The sequence below is a fragment of the Engystomops pustulosus genome, chromosome 9 (assembly GCF_040894005.1).
Source record: "Engystomops pustulosus chromosome 9, aEngPut4.maternal, whole genome shotgun sequence".
Classification (NCBI taxonomy): domain Eukaryota; kingdom Metazoa; phylum Chordata; class Amphibia; order Anura; family Leptodactylidae; genus Engystomops; species Engystomops pustulosus.
This window is the reverse complement of record NC_092419.1, coordinates 94665988-94686081: the sequence shown is the minus strand read 5'-3', so window position 1 is coordinate 94686081 and position 20094 is coordinate 94665988. Positions and strand designations below refer to the sequence as shown.

The window sequence follows — 20094 nt, the reverse complement described above, 5'->3', positions numbered from 1 at the left end:
CTCACCTTACTTAGAGGGTGCGTTTTTGGTGCATGTTTTAAAATGCATTCATTTTTGCATGTTTACCATGCATTTGGCTTGGTTGAATCTATTTTTCTTCATTTCTGGAATTGTAAGCAGCTGTGAAAATGTTAACACAGCCGCTTACACTTCCAGAAATGAAAAAAAACGGATTCTAACCAAACAAAATGGTAAACATGCAAAAACGCACTTGTTTTATAATGTATGCATTTTGCTATGCATCTAAAAATGCACCCAGAGGCTATCTGCACACGTTGCGGATTCTGTGCGGATTTTGGTGTGGAAAATCCCCAGCGGAATACAGTAGTATTAAAGTGAATGTGATTTGGAAAAAGTAATGTAGACAATGCATTTTTTTCTGTGAAATTGTTGCCCAATGCGGAAAATAAAATAATGATAACGCTACTTTTTTTGTGGGTCCTCACAGATTTTTGCAGGCGTTTTTTCGCAACAGCATGAAGCAAAGTGCACCAAGAAAAAAAAGATACAACTGTGTCGCATTCTGAAAACTGACCAGATAAACTAAGAGTGGGCGACACTACTGGATTATCTGGCGAAAACTGCACTAAGCAGAGTGTACTAGTTTTCATATATTTGGACCAATGGGGCACATTTACTAATAACAATGCAGTCTGTAATATGTGCAGTGTCCTGTGTACTGTGCAGGGGGCGCCAGATTCTCTGCTCTGACAGAGTGCACCAACATTAGTTTGGTGCACCTTTAACATGGTTAACATGGTGCAACACACTTCTGTCGAACTGTGCATGATAAATGTGGCACACGGTCCGACAGGAACACCCCTTCAGCACGGACACTTCTTAAATACATGTGCAACCAGTTTGCACATGAGAGAACGTGCAAAGTCTGACAGAAAACAGGCGCAAGCACCTTAGTAAAAGTGCCCCTATATGTGGTTTTTTAGAAAATCTGTTACATGGTTTTAAACCTATACGATTTTAAAAATCTTCTGTTCGCACTGCGAGATTTTTGACACACAGTGCAGATTTGGAACTCAATTAGGCATCTAGATAATCTCTACAATCTACGAGTAAATACGTATGTAACCTACCTATCTGCGCACAGATTGTAGTAAGGACGTCTTTTTACCGTATGCAGTCTCTGCCAACATGAGCTGATTCAAATGATAGAAAATAAATTGATGCCATTTTACAAAAATCTAATGTGCAAATAGAGAACAATAGATGGAAGAAGTTATCCAGCTGTTTTCCGAATGGATAGATCATGACTTGCATTTATTTAAAATTTTTATTTTTTGTAAATGCCTAACCCCGGGCACAAAAGGGTTAAAGAGAGAACTGTGTGCTGTAATATGAATGCAGCTTCCGGGGGTGGTGACACTTCCCAGCCTAGGAGTGTCCTCTCCTCTTGCAGGTAGGGCTGTTTGGCCCCTGGGGAGGTCCTGAGTGATGTGTAGGGGTGTGGACTGGTTTCAGGTGAACGGAACTGAAGACCAGGAAAGAGTTACTGTTAGAGTCTTCAGTAGGCATCCGAAGGGTCAGGATGTTCCGCAGTTCCAGGAGGCGCCGGTCTCAGGTGAGATGGACAGCTCATGCGGGTCCATATACTGTGTTTCCTATAGTCTGACTCATGTTCTTTGTCTATGTGACTATGGTAAGCACAGACATGTGCCACTGTTTCGCCTTGGACACATCACCTAAAAGCCTCTCTCGCCATCATAAGTTTTTGCTATTTTTTTGGTAGTGTTGTTTAAGATGTATCAGAAATATGATTCATTTATAAGGTATTAGTTATATCGTCATAGATATACAGCCATCTACATGGCGGAGTATTAGGAATGCAACAAGATCTCAAAAAGATCCAAAATGTCCATCATAAGATGTTGTGACATCTGTCTCCTTCCTCTGGTGAAGGACTGTGTATTCTCCGATCGACTGTAGAATATTTTTGGAATGATTGTGTTTATCATAATTTAGTTTGTAAGAATAGATTGTGAGGTTTGATGATTGCTTAATAAATGCCGTATTCCAAAATAATCAGGAGCCCTCACCAATAACTTCTGCAGACTGAGGAACCCTGTACCGTAACACAGTTCTACTGAAACTCAGGTCACACAATATCCTGGAATGACTGTGGATGTGCTGGATCCTCCAGAGATATTCTTCATGTCTACTTACTGCTTACACTATGTAACAAGCTTTGTCTGAGATATATGATTCTGGGATGCCCATGGATCATAACATCCATGGATGACCACGTTCCATTGTATGATCCTGGGATGACCATGGATTCTTAGCTACTGGCTGATTAGACAGGAAATGTAACAAGCCTTGGTCAGAAATGTATGATTCGGGGATGCCTATGGATCATAACATCCATGGATGACCACGTTCCATTGTATGATCCTGGGATGACCATGGAGGTACTGGGTCCTCCATAGATTCTCTTTGTAGCTACTGGCTGATTAGACAGGGAATGTAACAAGCCTTGGTCTGAGATGTATGGTCCTGGGATAACAATGGATGTACGGGCTGCTCTGTAGATTCTCTTTGTAGTCACTTTATTTTTGTTTATACAGAAGGTTCTTTTACAGGGGACGATTTCTACATCTAACAAACCTTGGTCAGAGATATATGATCCTAAGATGACCATGGATGATCATGTCCATGGATAACCAAGCCGGATTGTATGATCCTGGGGTGACCATGGATGTACTGGGAGCTCTACAGATTCTCTTTGCAGCTACTCACTGCTTAGACTTAGGGACCTTTTTCAGGGGATGGTTTCTGATTGTAACAAGTAATGGTTGGAGATGTATCATTCTGGGATGACAATGGATGATAATGTCCATGGATGACACCGTTGCATTGTATGATCCTGGGATGTCCATGGATGTACTGGGTTCTCTATAGATTCTCTTTGTAGCTACTGGCTGATTGGACAGGGGAGATGATTGCTGAATGTAAGTAGCCTTGATCAGTATCGGAGATGTATGATCGTGGGATGACCATGAAACTGCATCTGATGAAACTGCATCTGAAAACTGAACGTGTGGCTGCACCCTAAGAGTAAGATTTCTTAATGTATCAAGCCTTGGTTGGAGGTGTATCTCATTTAAAGGAAGTTTTCAGCTTTATTGATGACTAATTTACTTGAATGGGAGCTGATCTACAGAACTCAGCATTGATCGCACTTGACAACGATGACCTTTTTGGTCCATATTAATGATGTAAGGAAGCATGACGTTATACATGCTCAGTGATTGGGTTTTTAGGCTCGCTTGTTGGGCCCATTATTGGAAGGTGCCCTGAGGGAATTGTATGACATAAGTAAAAGATGGCTTACATGTCATTAGGCTTCTTGTAAGTCATGCTTGAAGGGGGGTGCCTTTTAACGGTAGCAAAAAGAGGCATTGTTTTCCTTTTCCCAATGTGGAAAACATATTTGCATATTTTCCAGAATCCCCTAGTGGAGCATTGATGGCTATAAGGTGACCTTAATTGGCAAACTCTCCATAAGAACTCTTACTTATATGTCTCTAGTGAGTAAAACTGGATTTTCCTTATCCCCCTCGCCCTATTAGCCCACACGCTATGATCCTGCATTTTTTGCAATAAAGACATTATTGTAGTTAATCCACAATAAACAATGAACACCCGCAACCTGCCAAACTTCTTCCATCAGGCAGTACAAGTCACAGCTTCGCCATCGTGTAGATCCAAGCCTTGAAATGTTAGGTATGTGATTTCACAAATCTAGGTGGTTATCTACACAACAGTCCAACACAACCAATGGGACCAGAAGCCTTGGCCAGTTATGTCTGGGGTTCCCACCTTCATGTGGCTCAGTGGGTAAGTACCAGTACACTGCAGCTGTCTGGAGCTATCATTAGATCATGTGTAGTATCAGCTCTAGTGACATAATTATAGACAGTGATGGCAGCTAATAAGACATGAGGTCATAACATGGTGTGGAAGGCAGCATAGGGTATGTACAGATGATCTGTTTGGACTTGTTACTGTATCATGCTCATCTCTTACATACTCAGAGGTAACAATCCCGGCAGGATATGCAGGTACCAGTAAGTACACATCAGATAATCATCAATGAGACCCTTCACTATGTGCTGCTGGTGCAGAAGACTTTATAGTCTGATGAAGGCCACATCAAAGCAGTAGTCCAATGGGCTGATATTGTGTGAAGTGAGGTCTCCCTCCTATCCCGACACAATGTTAATCGGTGCGTCATAAGAAAAATCAGACTTATATTACCATAAGTTTGTTTCTTTCATTATTGTATGCTGTATAAAGGCTTGCTTTTTTATGTTGGATAAGTATTTTCCAATGGCACAATAGTGCACCATAATGTGAGAAATCCTAGTTTCTCACATTGTGCAGCTAGTCATCTGGAGCAAGGACATCATCCAGCATCTGCAGAACGCAAGTAGTAAGGGTGCATTCACACGTTCAGTTTTTCAGAAGCAGTTTTCAAAGCCAAAAGCAGGTGTGGATCATAATGGGTGAGAACATATCATTGAGACGTGCTACTCCCTCTTCCTGGTTTGGACATACAACTGCATCTGAAAACCTGAACGGAAAAACTCAGCACCTTACAGGTGTGTTCACACGTTCAGTTTTTTTAGATGCAGCTTTTGATGTCCAAACCAGGAGTGGAGTCAAAAAAAGAGGAGGAGTAGCCCAAAAGCAGGTGTTCTCCCCCATTGTGACCCACACCTGCTTTTTACTTCAAAAACTGCATCTGAAAAACTGAACGTGTGAACGCGCCCTCAGACTCCCTTGCACCTACTAGCGCTAGCAATGCAGGTCCTAGGAAACCTTATCAAGATATTAGCTCAGCCCAACCCAGTCCACAGATATCCACAGACTTGTCCTCAGGTTCCCACACGGATCCAGAGCCTGCAAGATAATAAGTAGCAGCGTAGATGGAATGGCTCGATCATTCATTAACACAGCGGCCCCCATGGACACACTTCCATGACTTTGTGACTTTAAGACCTCATTCCAATGGGCGACATCCCCCTTCCTTCTTGTGACCCTCAGTGCATGAGCCTTAAGATTATATAGATACTTTAAAGGGATTGTACAATTTCTCCCCTGTCGAAAGGATAACAAGCTGATCGGTGAGGGTCCGACTGCTGGGACCCCTAGCAATGACAAGAATGGGACCCCTAGCAATCTGGGATCCTGTTCTCACTAAAGGGTGGAGAAGCAGGTTGGGCATGCGTCCTCTCCCTCCATTTAATAGTATGGGAGTGTCAGAAATTGCCAAGAGGGTCATACTCATCCATTGGTCCCTAGTGATTGTGCTACATGCAAAGGGAAGAGGGATTATTGGGGTGTAAGCTCCTGTGACAAATCTTTTAGCAGCTGTAGTGTTATTGACCACAGCATGGAAGGGGTTAAATAGTTGTAGTTATGGCTGCCCTCTGATGATGTGGCATAATCCGGGCTCCCACAGTGATCATACAGGTGCATCACCTATGCCCATGCAGTCAGGGTGACGCACATGTATGGCCTTTATAGTTCCCATGTTGGAAATGTATCATCTGGTGACTTGTTAATGACGCAGTTAACTATTAATTATTCCACATCATTTGTAAATTCCATTTCCTGTTAGTAACATAGTAACAACTCCTGACATGTCCCCCCCTCCATTATATGTGCGGTGCCCCCTAGTACGTCTGCTACTTACAATTGCCCTTTTCATTTTTCCCTCTTTTTTTTTTTAAGTATTTAGTTAAGCAGAATTTTCCTGTGACTTGTTCACATTATTCCGCTTTGATGTCTGGTGAGATCTGATAACAGGGAATGTGCCCTCAGGAGATTCACACGACCGGAATTACTGGTGTGTTGTGGCCATTACACCTCATATCTGCCTCTGCACACAGTCACCCGAGGAATATAGTGCAGGTACTCACATTATCCTAAAAGTGATCCTCTTATTAAAGGGAACCTATCAGAAGGCTCATGTAGAATGTTACAGAGCACAAGGAGCAGAGCAGAATGATATACATTTTTTTAGGAAAATATGTAGTAAATAACTATATATTAATTTACATGTACAATCTGCTCAGCTCCTCCTGCTCTATAACATGCTGCCTGCAGATAGGACACTATGTACAATCTGCTCAGATTCTCCTTCTCTGTAACATGCTGCCTGCAAATAGGACACTATGTACAATCTGCTCAGCTCCTCCTGCTCTATAACATGCTGCCTGCAGATAGGACACTATGTACAATCTGCTCAGCTCCTCCTGCTCTATAACATGCTGCCTGCAGATAGGACACTATGTACAATCTGCTCAGATCCTCCTTCTCTGTAACATGCTGCCTGCAAATAGGACACTATGTACAATCTGCTCAGATCCTCCTGCTCTATAACATGCTGCCTGCAAATAAGACACAATGGGGGTCATTTACTAAGGGCCCGATTCGCGTTTTCCCAACGTGTTACCCGAATATTTCCGATTTGCGCCGATTGTACCTGAATTGCCCCGGGATTTTGGCGCACGCAATCGGATTGTGGCGCATCGGTGCCGGCATGCGCGCGATGGAAATCGGGGGGGGGGCGTGGCCGAACGAAAACCCGACGGATTCGGAAAAAACGCTGCATTTTAAAAAAATTTCACTCACCTTCATCCTGGATAGGCCGGTGTATTTCGAGGCATTCCAGCGGACTTCAGCGCAGCAGCGCCACCTGGTGGACTTCGGAGGAACTGCTTTGATGAATCCCGGCCGGACCCGAATCCAGCGCAGAGAACGCGCCGCTGGATCACGAACGGACCGGGTAAGTAAATCTGCCCCAATGGGGCTTATTTACTAAGGGTCCACGGATCGCATTTCCGCCGGACTTCACAACGTTTTCGGGGATTGCACAGCTGGGACAGGTATTTAGAAGGGGATTGTGTCAGACGCGGATTCGGACTGAGCGTGGGATTTAACTTTAAAATTGTGTCGCAAGACAATGCATTTACATACACCGTGAAGAAGAAGGTGAACTCCGGAGGACCTGAGCGGGGAAGCGACACATGCAGGATATCAGGCGCACGATCTTAGTGAATCGCGGCACAATGCATTATTGTTGGAGCAATGCACTTCGGGTGAACTCCTTGGACAGGAAAGTAAATGTACCCCAATATGCAATGTGCTCAGCTCCTCCTGCTCTATAACATGCTGCCTGCAGATAGGACACTATGTACAATCTACTCAGCTCCTCCTGCTCTATAACATGCTGCCTGCAGATAGGACACTATGTACAATCTGCTCAGCTCCTCCTGCTGTATAACAAGCTGCCTGCAGATAGGACACTATGTACAATCTGTGCAGCTTTTCCTGCTATATAACATGCTGCCTGCAGATAGGACACTATGTACATTCTGCTCGGATCCCCCTGCTCTATAAACTGCTGCCTGCAGATAGGACACTATATACAATCTGCTCAGGTCTTCCTGCTCTATAACATGCTGCTTGCAGATAGGACACTGTACAATCTGCTCAGATCCCCCTGCTCTATAACATGCTGCCTGCAGATAGAACACTATGTACAATCTGCTCAGCTCCTCCTGCTCTATAACATGCTGCCTGCAGATAGGACACTATGTACAATCTGCTCAGCTCCTCCTGCTCTATAACATGCCGCCTGCAGATAGGACACTATGTACAATCTGCTCAGCTCCTCCTGCTCTATAACATGCTGCCTGCAGATAGGATACTATGTATAATCTGCTCAGAGCCTTCTGCTCTATAACATGCTGCCTGCAGATAGGACACTGTACAATCTGCTCTCCTGCTCTATAACATGTTGTCTGCAGATAGGACAGAATGCACAATCTGATCAGCTCCTCCTGCTCTATAACATGCTAAATATAAAAAAATCTTGTATTGAAACCTATCTAAAAATTTGGAAAATTGTTTCAAAATTCTGGTGATGGCACAGTACGGTGGCATGTGTGCTCACCATACCGGGCCACGCACAATGCACTTCTGTGGCCGCCGTATCCTAGCATAGCGCCACCTACTAATGTGACAGGGGCCTCACAAGGTATCTTATTGGTGGCACTTTAGCTTTTTCGCTCTTCTGATTGAGAGCTTAATTGCATTTTCTTTCCCATAAAGCATTGCTCATAGCATGGATCTCCACAATGAAAAATAGTATCTCTTCATAGCACATCATCTGATATTTGTGCTACCGACTTCTATGATGGGCCTCTGTTTCTAGGGACTCCTTATAGGACACAGTGGGGTAGATTTATCAAGCTGTCTAAAAGTGAGAATGTTCTTAGTTGCGAATGGCAACCGATTACAACTCAGGTTTCATTTTGGCAGTGCACATGAATATTTTAAAGGGGAGCTGTCATTGGTCATGTCATGGGCAACTAAGAACATTCTTACTTTTAGGCAGCTTGATAAATCTACCCCGCCGTTCCTGCTGTGGTGTGTATTTGGGGTATGGAGGGGGGACTTGTGCCAACATGATGTGCCTGGGGCAAGATGGTGTACATGTGTGATTTCTACTATTTTAGGGGAATGTAATATACTGCTTTACACATTTACAAGCAATTTCTGGCAGCGGTTCTACAGGCAGAAGGAACAATGACATTAGTAGTAGCAGCAATGTCTTGTAGGGAGGGAGGCCTGGTAAGGGGTTAAAGTGGAGTAAGGGTTAAATTGTATTCGTGATTTATATAGATGTACCAAAATAAGGTCATCTTGAATCCAGAGTGTCTGATGTTTTGTCTATGAGGCTTTCTATCTGTTCAAGGTCGAGCTTGTCCAAATAATCCTGAATATGCTGCTGCTTGTCTGTATAGTAAAGCATCATATTATTATATTATATTATATGAAGGACAGGTGTACTCTTTTCGAAATAGCATAATAGTTAAAATTTACTGCATCTGATTTTCATGACTATTTAAACACTAGGTGGCGCAGTTTTTTTAGTGTTTCTTACTTTCTTTGCTTGATGAAGCAAAGGACCTCTAACCTCTTCTGTATGTTATGTCGCTTCTCTGTTATTCCTGCTACAGTAGAATCAATCAATGAGTAATTTGCCAACTGGGTGTAATCATTTGGAGGGGATACTGTGTGCAATACCAGACTGTGCAGGGCAGCAATATACAATTCTGCCACAACTAGCAAGGAAGTTGCTCCACATACTTATCCTTAAAGGGGTTTGCCCTTGAAAAAAAATTCTCAAATCTCAACCCCCTAGTGATGCTTAACACCTTGCGTTACAATCTTTCTCAGTGAAGGTCAGTGTAATATTCCAGAGTGTGGGCGGGGACTCTCTAAGAAGACACTTCATGATCCCTCTGTGCTATGAGATGCTGTGTGCTGACAATGTGTTTAGATTATCAGGGTACAGGGTTTATCTACACTTTCATTTAGTTTCTGAACATTCTACTAGTACCTAACACATAAAAAAGAGAGATGGATATAAAACACACAGAGTCAGTTCTGCTATATGCCTCGCTCCCATACAAAGACCTTATCTGTTTGTAGCTTGTAGAGTTAAGCCCCTTCTACACTGGCGTTTTTCACGCGCGAGTTCTGCGCGTGCATTTGACGCGCAGAACTCGCATTGCACTCTGTCCCATTGTATTCAATGGGTCTTTCTCCATTAGCGTTGTTTTTAACGCGCGTGCTTGCGTTCGTTTACACGCGCGTCAAAATCGCAGCATGCTCTATTTTTGCGGGTCACGCGCGTTTTTCACGCCCCATTCAAGTCTATGGAGATGCATCAAGAACGCATTGCACTCGCAATCATTGCAAATGCAATGCGAGTGCAATGCGTTTTAAACGTAAGGGTTGCTAGGTGACCAGAATAACATTATTTCCCCTGCTCGCGATCGATCATTTAATTAAAAAAACACAATGAAGAACAGTGAAGAATAGAATAAAAACATTGTACACAGTGAACACAGTGAACACAGGATCATTTAAGATAAAAACACAGTGCAGAACACAGTGCAGAATAGATTACAGATGTTCGGCACATCTGCTTACTTGTCGGGAGATGCGCACGGAACAGTGCGCCCAAAAGAGCATGTGAAGAACAATATATATGTGTGAAGAACACATTGCAGATGTATTTAAACATCTGCAATGTGTTCTTCACACACACATATATTGTTCTTCACACGCTATTTTGTTCGCGCCGTTCCGCGCGTATCTCCCGACAAGTAAGCAGATGTGCCGAACATCTGTAATCTATTCTGCACTGTGTTCTGCACTGTGTTTTTATCTTAAATGATCCTGTGTTCACTGTGTTCACTGTGTACAATGATTTTATTCTATTCTTCACTGTTCTTCACATCTGCTAAATTGTCGGGAGATAATATACGCGCGGAACAGTGAAGAATAGATCGCAGATGTTTGCAATTTATCAGAAGACATTATTTTTCAATTAAATAACACATTTTAATCCCAAACCATGGTCCCTTTGAAAAATGCTCGAGTCTCCCATTGAATCGCGCGTGAAAAATGCGCCGAAAACGCGAAAAAACGCTAACAACACGCGCGTGAAAAACGCAAAAACGCTAATTACTCCAAGTAAAAATGGAACAAAAATGCAGCCAAAAACGTCAGTTTTTCACGCATTGCACTCTGACGTGAAACGCAACGCTAGTGTGGAAGAGGCCTTAGTCTCTGCATACTGCTTGCTGGCAGGAAGTGCTAGTGTCTGACCTGGTCTTGTAATGCAGGGTGTAGGGGCATGAGGTAGAGAGCACTGCAGTGGGCAGACAAGAGAAGCTATTCATGAGAAGAATCCAACCATAGTCAGAAGATTTACAGTAGGATCAAGGGGCAACCAAAATTGTAAACACCAGGACAGATAGACAGGTTGGAATTATATCTGTGAAATGCTGTATTTTTGTTAATAACAGTGAATTAGAGAATGTGAAATGTCCATTCTAGAATTCTCTCTTATTTGTGAAATCTCACCTGTTTATCCATACAAAAAAATCTCTTCCAAAGCCATGTGAAAATGGATCCTCCGATTCTCTGGTGAGTCAGTCTGACACTGGGCCCATTATAATGTGTCAGAACGTGGGCTATACTTACACTACTTTATGATAGTATTTAGGCATTTTTGCAGCATCATCCGGGAAATATGTATCCTTTTATAATTCTAGGCCACTAGCTGTGGCAGATGTTACGGCCAGGGGGCACGCATGTACTTCTTTTGAGCCGTCCTCATTATGCCTTGTATGGCGCACTCAATTATACATGAGTTGTAGTTTTGCTTTTGATGCTGAGAATGTTTTTCTCAAACTGTATCATTCTTGTGGTTTGTGTTACCTCCGCACCTATATCATCCTCCTCCTACCTCAGGTATGGTGTTATGCTCTTCAAGTTTAGACATTTTCGCCCCTCATCTCTTTCCTAATCATTGCTCCTCTGTGAACATTCAAGCCCAAACATTTTAGAAACCATAGATTCACCTTTAGTGAACCGAATCTTATATTATACATCAGGGAATTGCACAAGCAGGAGATATAGGGTGTCATGGTGATTTCTAATTCTCCGGGGATTTCTTCTTGCTGTCTTTATATACGTTGTAGATATACAAAGTTGGGGTTTTGAAAAGATGGTCACAGATAAGATTTCTGTAAGGGTAATTATTATACACATTACATACATTTTATCGATGGGAGTTTCGGCAATAGTATATCCACATATAGTTTTGGTATAATGGGACTATAAGCGACTCTCCCTTAAAGGAAACCTACCACTGCTGGCATGATAAAATCATGCGAGCAGACCACCTGGTAGGCTATTTAATACTGATGCCGGCACATTCTTTAGTTAGGCACGGCGATCGTTAGTTTAGATAAAAAAATTTTTACTTACCTATGAAAATATTCCTCCGGTGCTACCCCTACGTCATCTTCGGAAGGGAGATGTCTTCCGATCTTTAATTATTCACGCCTTCTTCATTGTAGCCGTTTCCTTCGGGTGCCGAGAGCCGTGACGTCACCAAGCTCTCGGCACCTATCGCGCATGCGCAGATACTAACTCTCACACAGCCGGACAGCGATAGGTGCCGAGAGCTTGGTGACGTCACGGCTCTCGGCACCCGAAGGAAACGGCTACAATGAAGGAGGCGTGAATAATTAAAGATCGGAAGACATCTCCCTTCCGAAGATGACGTAGGGGTAGCACCGGAGGAATATTTTCATAGGTAAGTAAAACATTTTTTTATCTAAACTAACGATCGCCGTGCCTAACTAAAGTATGTGCCGGCATCAGTATTAAATAGCCTAACAGGTGGTCTGCTCGCATGATTTTATCATGCCAGCAGTGGTAGGTTTCCTTTAACCAGTGCAGAAGAATTATTGGGAATTTTGAATCTTCTCAATCCATTGTTTGGATTTTGATAACTTATCCTATGGATACATCATCAATAATATTAACCTGAAAAAACAAGTAAATCATTTTAATCATTTTTATTTCTGTATCAGGGAGTGGAGGTTAATGTCACAGGTCAAGGTCAACCATGTTACTCCTGCAGAGAACGTTGCCCCGGATTCCTTGCACACAGGTGGAGGTATGTAAACACTTCTTTATGTTCCCGGTCCATTAATGTACTTTTTGTCTTTTGAAATTGGACTCTCTTTCATCTTAGTGCTGCAAAAAAAAAAAACTACTCAAGGTTCCTGAGCCTCTCTGAAAGGTGATGGGTCTTCCAATAACTTTGCCCAACTCTTAGAAGACCTACGGGGGTCATTGTAATACTAAGCCCAGGCTTAGGGAGAACTTGTTGCTCTCTGACTACGAACTGGGCTGCCACCTACTAGGAGTCAATGTCAAAGTAACTTTTTTTCCAATGTTTTACTTTAAAGGGGTTAACCCTATCTACAGCAGTTGGGGGTTGGACAGCCGAGGCCCTGACCAATCATGGGAAGAGACCCAGGTCTTCCCGTATTGGGAACATACAAATTATGGGTCACCTAAGGCTTCTGAGACCGGGTACAACTGTTCCATCTGCACCTCCTCGAGTTAGGTCCTTTGTCAGATGAACATGTTCCATAGGAAGATACTATATGCTGTATATAAAACTGAATATATTCTTCCTATGTCAGAGACATCATCCTCATCTTCATCTCTAGCCATGGTGACAATACCGGGCTAATCTCACGTCAGGCAGTGTCATTGATGTGCCACATTCCTCCCAGGAACTAAAATAACTTACTGTTCACTGACTGACGTTCCATAAATCTACATTGCCTATAAACCCAAAATAAGGTGTAAGTGGGTCATAAAGCGAATTTACAAGCACATCATATTTTACTCTTGAATGGGCTCTTTCTCTGCAGCTCATTTACTATAATAACAAGACTTTTATATTTGCCAACTCTTCTGGCACATCTTATCATTGAAAAGATCTGCTGGTTAGGGGGAAGGGGCTCATATGTAATTGTAGGGCACGTTTATAGGTTTGTAGACATTTCTTAGCTGTCTGACATTTTCAGAAATTTCTTTTAATGCAAATGAGCTATTTTGGGTACCCAGGGCATAGTTGTATCTTCTGGTGCAGCCGTTTTATACTCTCAATGCTGCCCAATGCCACAAATTACATAATGGTTGACATAACTTTAGTCCCAGCTCCAGAGTCCAGAGACTGTGGGGCACATTTACTTAACCGTTCCGTTGACGCCACCGATCCAGAATGTCTGACGAGGATTCGGGTCCGGCGCGATTCACTAAGATCGTGCGTCCGAGTTCTTGCCTGTGTCGCTTCTGCGCTGAGGTCCGCCGGAGTTCACCTTCTTCTTCCCGGTGCGGTATGTCTGAATCCATCGGGTTGTCCGCCGATGCGCCACAATCCGATTGCGTGCTCCAAAAACCTGGGGCAATTCAGGGCAAAAGAGAAATATTCAGGAAACCCGACGAAAGTGCAGCGTTCAAACCCTTAGTAAATGAGCCCCTGTATGTAAAATTGGCCCACATTTATTGATAGTGAGGCAAAGTGCACTATGTGTAGTTTTCCTCACTATTGTGGAGGGTGCGCCCGACGGAGCATGGTCTTCACGAATATGGCCCACCCTGCGTGCGCTCAAGGTACATGGACTGAGTGCACCAGTTTAAGGGGCATGGGCCACAATTATGTTGGATTTCTGACGCATGGGAATGCCCCTTAAGGTGCACAGTATTGTGTTACAACGCAATAATGGTGCAAACACTTCATAAATACATGTGCAAGCTGTTTGTACATATATTTATGTGCAACCTACTCCAAAATTCTGGCGCTGATTGCTTGATAATTGTGGAATATTGAGTATTGTACCAAAAGGTGGCAATATATTCAGGGGTCTACATTGTGGACCCTATAGTAATATAAAGAAGACCAACACCAACCTCTGTCCATGTTTTTACCAGCCTTGAACCATAGTCTAAACCAAATGCCCAGTCTATACAATCAATAGGATCACTTTTACCCCAATAGCTCCCACCCTAACCAGTCTACCCCTCAATAACCAGCGCCCAGCCATATCTAGCCCATTACGTCTCATCCCTGAAATAGATGTATCATGGTTTTGCCAAACCATATTGTGTTATTCCAACTGAGTTCAGAAGTTGACAAACCCCAATATCTTACCTCAGAGTTCAAATTCTTCTATAATAATGCATTCCAGGAAGATCTGCCAGCATTGTCACTGTCCATGGGAAGATCATGGGAGCGCGGCGTCTCCTCAGGATCTACAGAGATCTCTGTGCCAAATGGTAGGGGCACAACGCCTGTCCTCGGGTGAAAGCAGCTCTGACTCTGCCTTTGAGAAATATGCATGGGTACCCCCTGGCCTCACCCCGGAGCAGGTATTTTTTGTCATCCATCTTGCCAATTGGTCGTCCAATATGTCATGACAGTCAATAAAATGTGTGTCATGGAATTATGTCTCAGGTACATCAATATTTCCGATGTCTTCCCGAGGAGAAGGTCCCATATGTGCAAAGTATAGGAGAAAAATACAGGCTGAGACAGTTTCTCCGACAACTACCACCGCATGACTGCGAGGTAAGGAGGATAATGGAGGGTTATACTATATCTTAATCTTACCTTCTTATTATTTGCTGACAAAATATGGCACACAAGTGAGGTAGACAGGGTGGTCATCCAGACAACTGAGGATTTGGAAGGGTAGAAATACCAGTTACCCAAGGGGCTTATGTGTGATGGTGTTCAACTAGGACCTTATATAAGCCTCATGTATTCTCACCATATTAAACATTTTGGCATAGTTCCATTCCATAGGATTGTAGTGTGGACATCATAACATAACCGGGAGAATTGTAGGGAAGAGATAGACAATAGGAGGTGCAAATTAGGACAATGGCTTCCATAGACACGATTTTGCCTTAGGCTGGGTTCACATTTTATTTTGTGCATCTATTAGATGTATCCAATGCAAACGTAGACTGTGCATCCGTCATGCCCACAGACATGAGTGGATTCGCCATAGTACACGTTTTTTTTTTTTAGGTTTTTTTTTCAGTGAAAAAAATGTCCAGCAGCCGTATGCAAAAAATGGGATGTGAACCCAACCTGATGGTTGTGAATGCACACATGAGCTGAGGTCTACAACACAAGAAAGATGTGGCAGAAAGAATTAGGATAATTTCCTCCTTCCTTTGCACTTCAGGGCTTCTTTGATGCTACGGTACCATAGATAACTTACCGTACTTTAGTGTCCATTGCTGGGTTAATCAAAGATCTGTGTGATCAACGTTATATGGACTCTCAAAATATGGCCATGTTAGCCTAAATTTGGCTCCGAGACCCATTTTTTGTTTTATTTTAGCCCATTATATAGATTCTTAAGCTCCACCTTAGGCTGTAGATGTCAGCTAGGCCAAGTGTCCTTGCTCCTTTCTTCTCTACTCTTTGCGTTACTCTTTGCATGGTTCTGTGGCAGACCCAGTGCTGCTGTTTGTTCTATGCTAGGCCCAGTACCGCTGTTAGTTGTAAGCCCGGACCTGTCCCAGGCCCGGTACTGCTGCTCTTTGCAGGGAGAGGAAGAAGAGGAATTGCTAACGCTCTTCAGCCAGAAACGGAGACTTGAAAATTTGGGCCGTGGATCTGTTCGACCTGTCTCCAGAACCATGAGTGGAACCGTTTGCCAAAAGGTAAGAGAAAACACTTAAACTAGTGGGATCAGCAAGACACAGCAGCTAGATCTCCCATCAAAACCACAGAAAGGACTGTAAACAAAAGGAGGGAGCAGTGAGTCACAGCAGCTAAATCATTATCCAGAAGCACAGAGAGGACTGTAAACTAAAGGTGGGAGCAGTGAGTCACAGCAGCTAGATCTCCAAAAGCACAGAGAGAACTATAAACAAAAGGTGGGAGCAGTGAGTCACAGTTAAATCTCCATCCAGAAGCACAGAAAGGACTGTAAACTAAAGGTGGGAACAGTGAGTCACAGTAGCTAGATCATTATGCAAAAGCACAGAGAGGACTGTAAACTAAAGGTGGGAGCAGTGAGTCACAGCAGCTAGATCTCCAAAATCACAGAGAGAACTATAAACAAAAGGTGGGAGCAGTGAGTCACAGTTAAATCTCCATCCAGAAGCACAGAAAGGACTGTAAACTAAAGGTGGGAACAGTGAGTCACAGTAGCTAGATCATTATGCAAAAGCACAGAGAGGACTGTAAACTAAAGGTGGGAGCAGTGAGTCACGGCAGCTAGATCTCATCCAGAAGCACAGAGAGGACTGTAAACTAAAGGTGGGAGCAGTGAGTCACAGCAGCTAGATCTCCAATCAAAACCACAGAAAGGACTGTAAACAAAAGGTGGAGGCTGTGAATCACAGCAGCTAGCTCTCCATCCAAATGCACAGAGAGAACTATAAACTAAAGATACATATCACAGAGGGGGGAGCTGCTGGGAAATGTAGAACATAAGTCATAAAATGGGCCGGAAGAGAGGTCATGTGCATACGCTGGAGGATAGGCCGAAATCCAGGGAGGTGTTTGTTGGGAATGGTAGCATCCACCAGAACTCCTTGTTGTTTTATCTAGAAAGTGTCACATAATAAAAATCATATCCTATAACACTTGTACATATCATTGTGTAGTGTGGACACCAGATCAGCGGGGGTGATGTGGCCGTATTTGCATCGAGAGCAGGGTTAGGCTCGTGCTGGCACCCTCAGTGCTTCACCTGTAGCAAGTGCTCGGAGCTACTCTGTGACCTGGTCTACTTCTATCATGGAGGACAAGTGTACTGTGGACGTCACCATGCCGAACTTCAGCGACCAAGGTGCTTGGCCTGTGATGAGGTACGTGCCCCCCTCCCCTTCCTACATATTATTTTTTACTATGAATTGCTGATAAACTTGATGTGTTTTTCTATTCTCTGGCTTTTTCAGATTATCTTCTCGGTGGAGTGCACGCAGGCTGAGGGTCACCATTGGCACACCAGGCACTTCTGCTGCTTTGAGTGTGAATGCACCCTTGTAAATCAGCGCTATATCATGAAAGACAAGCGCTCGTACTGTCCCTCATGCTATGAGAGGCTCTATGCACAGTACTGTGACAGCTGCGGTGAGATAATAGGTAAGTAAACTATGCAGTCCATTAAAGTAAATGGGACTGTAGGAGATTGCACTTGAAAGTTAAGGGGGCATTGAACTTATGGATCATTCAATATTCTCCTTGTCCCCAGGTGTAGATGAAGGACAGCTATCTCATGGGGGGCAGCACTGGCATGCATCTGAAAGCTGCTTCTGTTGTGGAAGGTGTGGGTCATCTCTTCTGGGCAGGCCATTTCTACCTCGTCATGGGCAAATTTACTGCTCCAGGGCATGTAGTCTGCCACGGGCTAACAGTGAGCGGTCCATCAGTCCGGTCCTCTCAGAGGTATCTCCACGCAAGGAAACAAGAGACATTGGCACATCTACCAACACAGAGCCCCAAGGGGAACGTTTTGAAGATCGACGAATGGGAGGTGGAAGAAGAGCTATGTCTATGATAGATCACTCCGGGACACCCCAAAACGGCAACTCGTTCATAACTCCTGTAAGATCCATACACTCCAGTTTAAGAGGAGCGCCACGTGACTTCTCCCGTGACTGTTCCCAAAGACGCTCTCTGCCTGACCTCAGGAGTCAGAATCGGACAGGCCCTCGAGTCACCTTTAAAATTCCTCTTAGCACAGAATTGAAGGAACCCATCCAGTTCACCTATCCATCGTTCTCCTCCACATCGTCTTCGTCTTCCGATGATGAGGAGGATGGTTACTTCTTAGGAGAACCCATTCCTTTGCCTGCTTTTATGAGACCTCAGGGATATCCTGCTCCTCCCAATCCTCCCCCAAAAGCAAAGAAGAAAGACAAGAATTGTAACCTGTCCTGAACCATTTATAGCTCAGGGACCCAGAGACCATTAAATGTCACCAATGTTACATTCTCATCTCAGACTTTTTTTTAGAACTTCAGTGTCACCTCTGGGATCCAGATGTGTGGCCGAAAATTATTTATTTGGGTGCTCTCATCAGTTATATTGATGCAACCTGTTTATGCTCTGTGTAGGTGGGAGAGGTCCACCAGGGCCATTACAAGTATTATCTATATGGGGCTTCTATAACCTCCAGATATAGAACGCTTATATATCATATGGACATAGTTTGTAATTCCTCACCATTTTCAAGATTTAACGTATATCCTTCTAGGTCAAGTAGCACCTTCTAGGACAGTGATGGCGAACCTATGGCACGGGTGCCAGAGGTGGCACTCAAAGCCCTCTCTATGGGCACCCGAGCCATCACCCCAGCACAGAGTTCGCCAGACAGGACTCAAGGCCTCTTGCAGTCCCAGAGAGCCCAGGACCCTAGAAGACAGCTACAATGATAATCCAAACGTCTTCTTCTTTCTACTGTATTGGTGTCCTCAGGTGCCTATATACTTTAATCCTGTGAAAGAGCAGGGAGTAATAACGTTACTGCTTAAATTGACGCATTGGCACTTTGCGAAAAATATTTGGGTTTTGGTTGTAATTTGGGCACTCTGTCACTAAAAGGTTTGCCATCACTGTTCTAGGACTTTGACATCACAGCCATCAGTCCAAGATATATCATGGTAACTTTGAATGTGTACTCCTAATCCAGAATATGTTATGGTTATAGTGTGCTGCGTTGGTGACCATGTGCTACAATGTGAATGTGCTGCATCCTTCCATTTCATTTTTATGGTGCCTTTTATCTTCATGTGTTCCGGTTTGCACTAGGATATGATGTCATACTGTTTATTGTCGCAATGTGTTGTCATGGGCAATAAAAAATAACATTGATCCTTTCGTTCCCCTCGATAACTTCTCTGCCAGCTCATTGGTCGCGGCTTCAACCAGTGATTGGCTGATGAGTCATTTCCTGTATTTAAAGAGGAAACAGGAAGTAGAGACCAACAGGAACTCCTGAAGAATTTGAAATACAGTAGAAAAGGTGACCATAAAATGCACCCGTTATTGGAAGCATGAAAGGGTAAGCGAAAGTAGAAGAGGTATATAACCAGTACAGTTCCCCACCACCATGTCTGGTTACTGCCCAACTAAAATGGATGCAATAGTGTCCCAGTATTGTATTTCACATTGCCCCAGTCCTTGCTCTTCTCTTTGAGCTCCAAGAAAATTTGTGGGGTTAAGGTCTCATGCACAAAGGTAAGGTAAACGCACTAACTGTGGCTTACTCTCTACCCCATTGCCTTCTACTGGGCATGTCTATGGTACGTTGCATAAACAGCAAGGAACTGTGTACCACTGCCTGTGAACGTTCCCACTGCCCACACCACAAAACATATGGTAGGTCCTATTCCTGCCCGAGTTTGCGGAGCCAGCAGTCACTTCCTATGGGGGGAGAGGACTCCATCCATCGTTGTCAGAAAGGCTGCAAGCAACAGGCCGCAAAATACACATGTTTGTGTGCATGAGGCCCAATTGACAAGTCTTGACAGGTCACTTGTTATGTCATTGCAGAGAAATAAGTGAACAAACTTGGTGTTCTACGTGTACAGATCACTGTATCACAAGTATGTGTATGATCTGACTGTTCACGTATAATACAGTGATTGTACAGA

General features: G+C 43.6%; 1 protein-coding gene across 1 annotated transcript; it reads left to right on the top strand.

The window, feature by feature from the left end:
* Nucleotides 1-1411: 1411 nt before the first annotated feature.
* On the top strand, nucleotides 1412-19468 carry PRICKLE3 (prickle planar cell polarity protein 3). The gene is made up of 8 exons (XM_072123885.1): nucleotides 1412-1576; nucleotides 12486-12571; nucleotides 14661-14841; nucleotides 14927-15040; nucleotides 16009-16149; nucleotides 17101-17304; nucleotides 17395-17581; nucleotides 17691-19468. The coding sequence occupies exons 1-8, from the start codon at nucleotides 1544-1546 to the stop codon at nucleotides 18377-18379; spliced, it is 1635 nt and encodes a 544-aa protein (XP_071979986.1). The 5' UTR covers nucleotides 1412-1543; the 3' UTR covers nucleotides 18380-19468.
* Nucleotides 19469-20094: the final 626 nt, after the last annotated feature.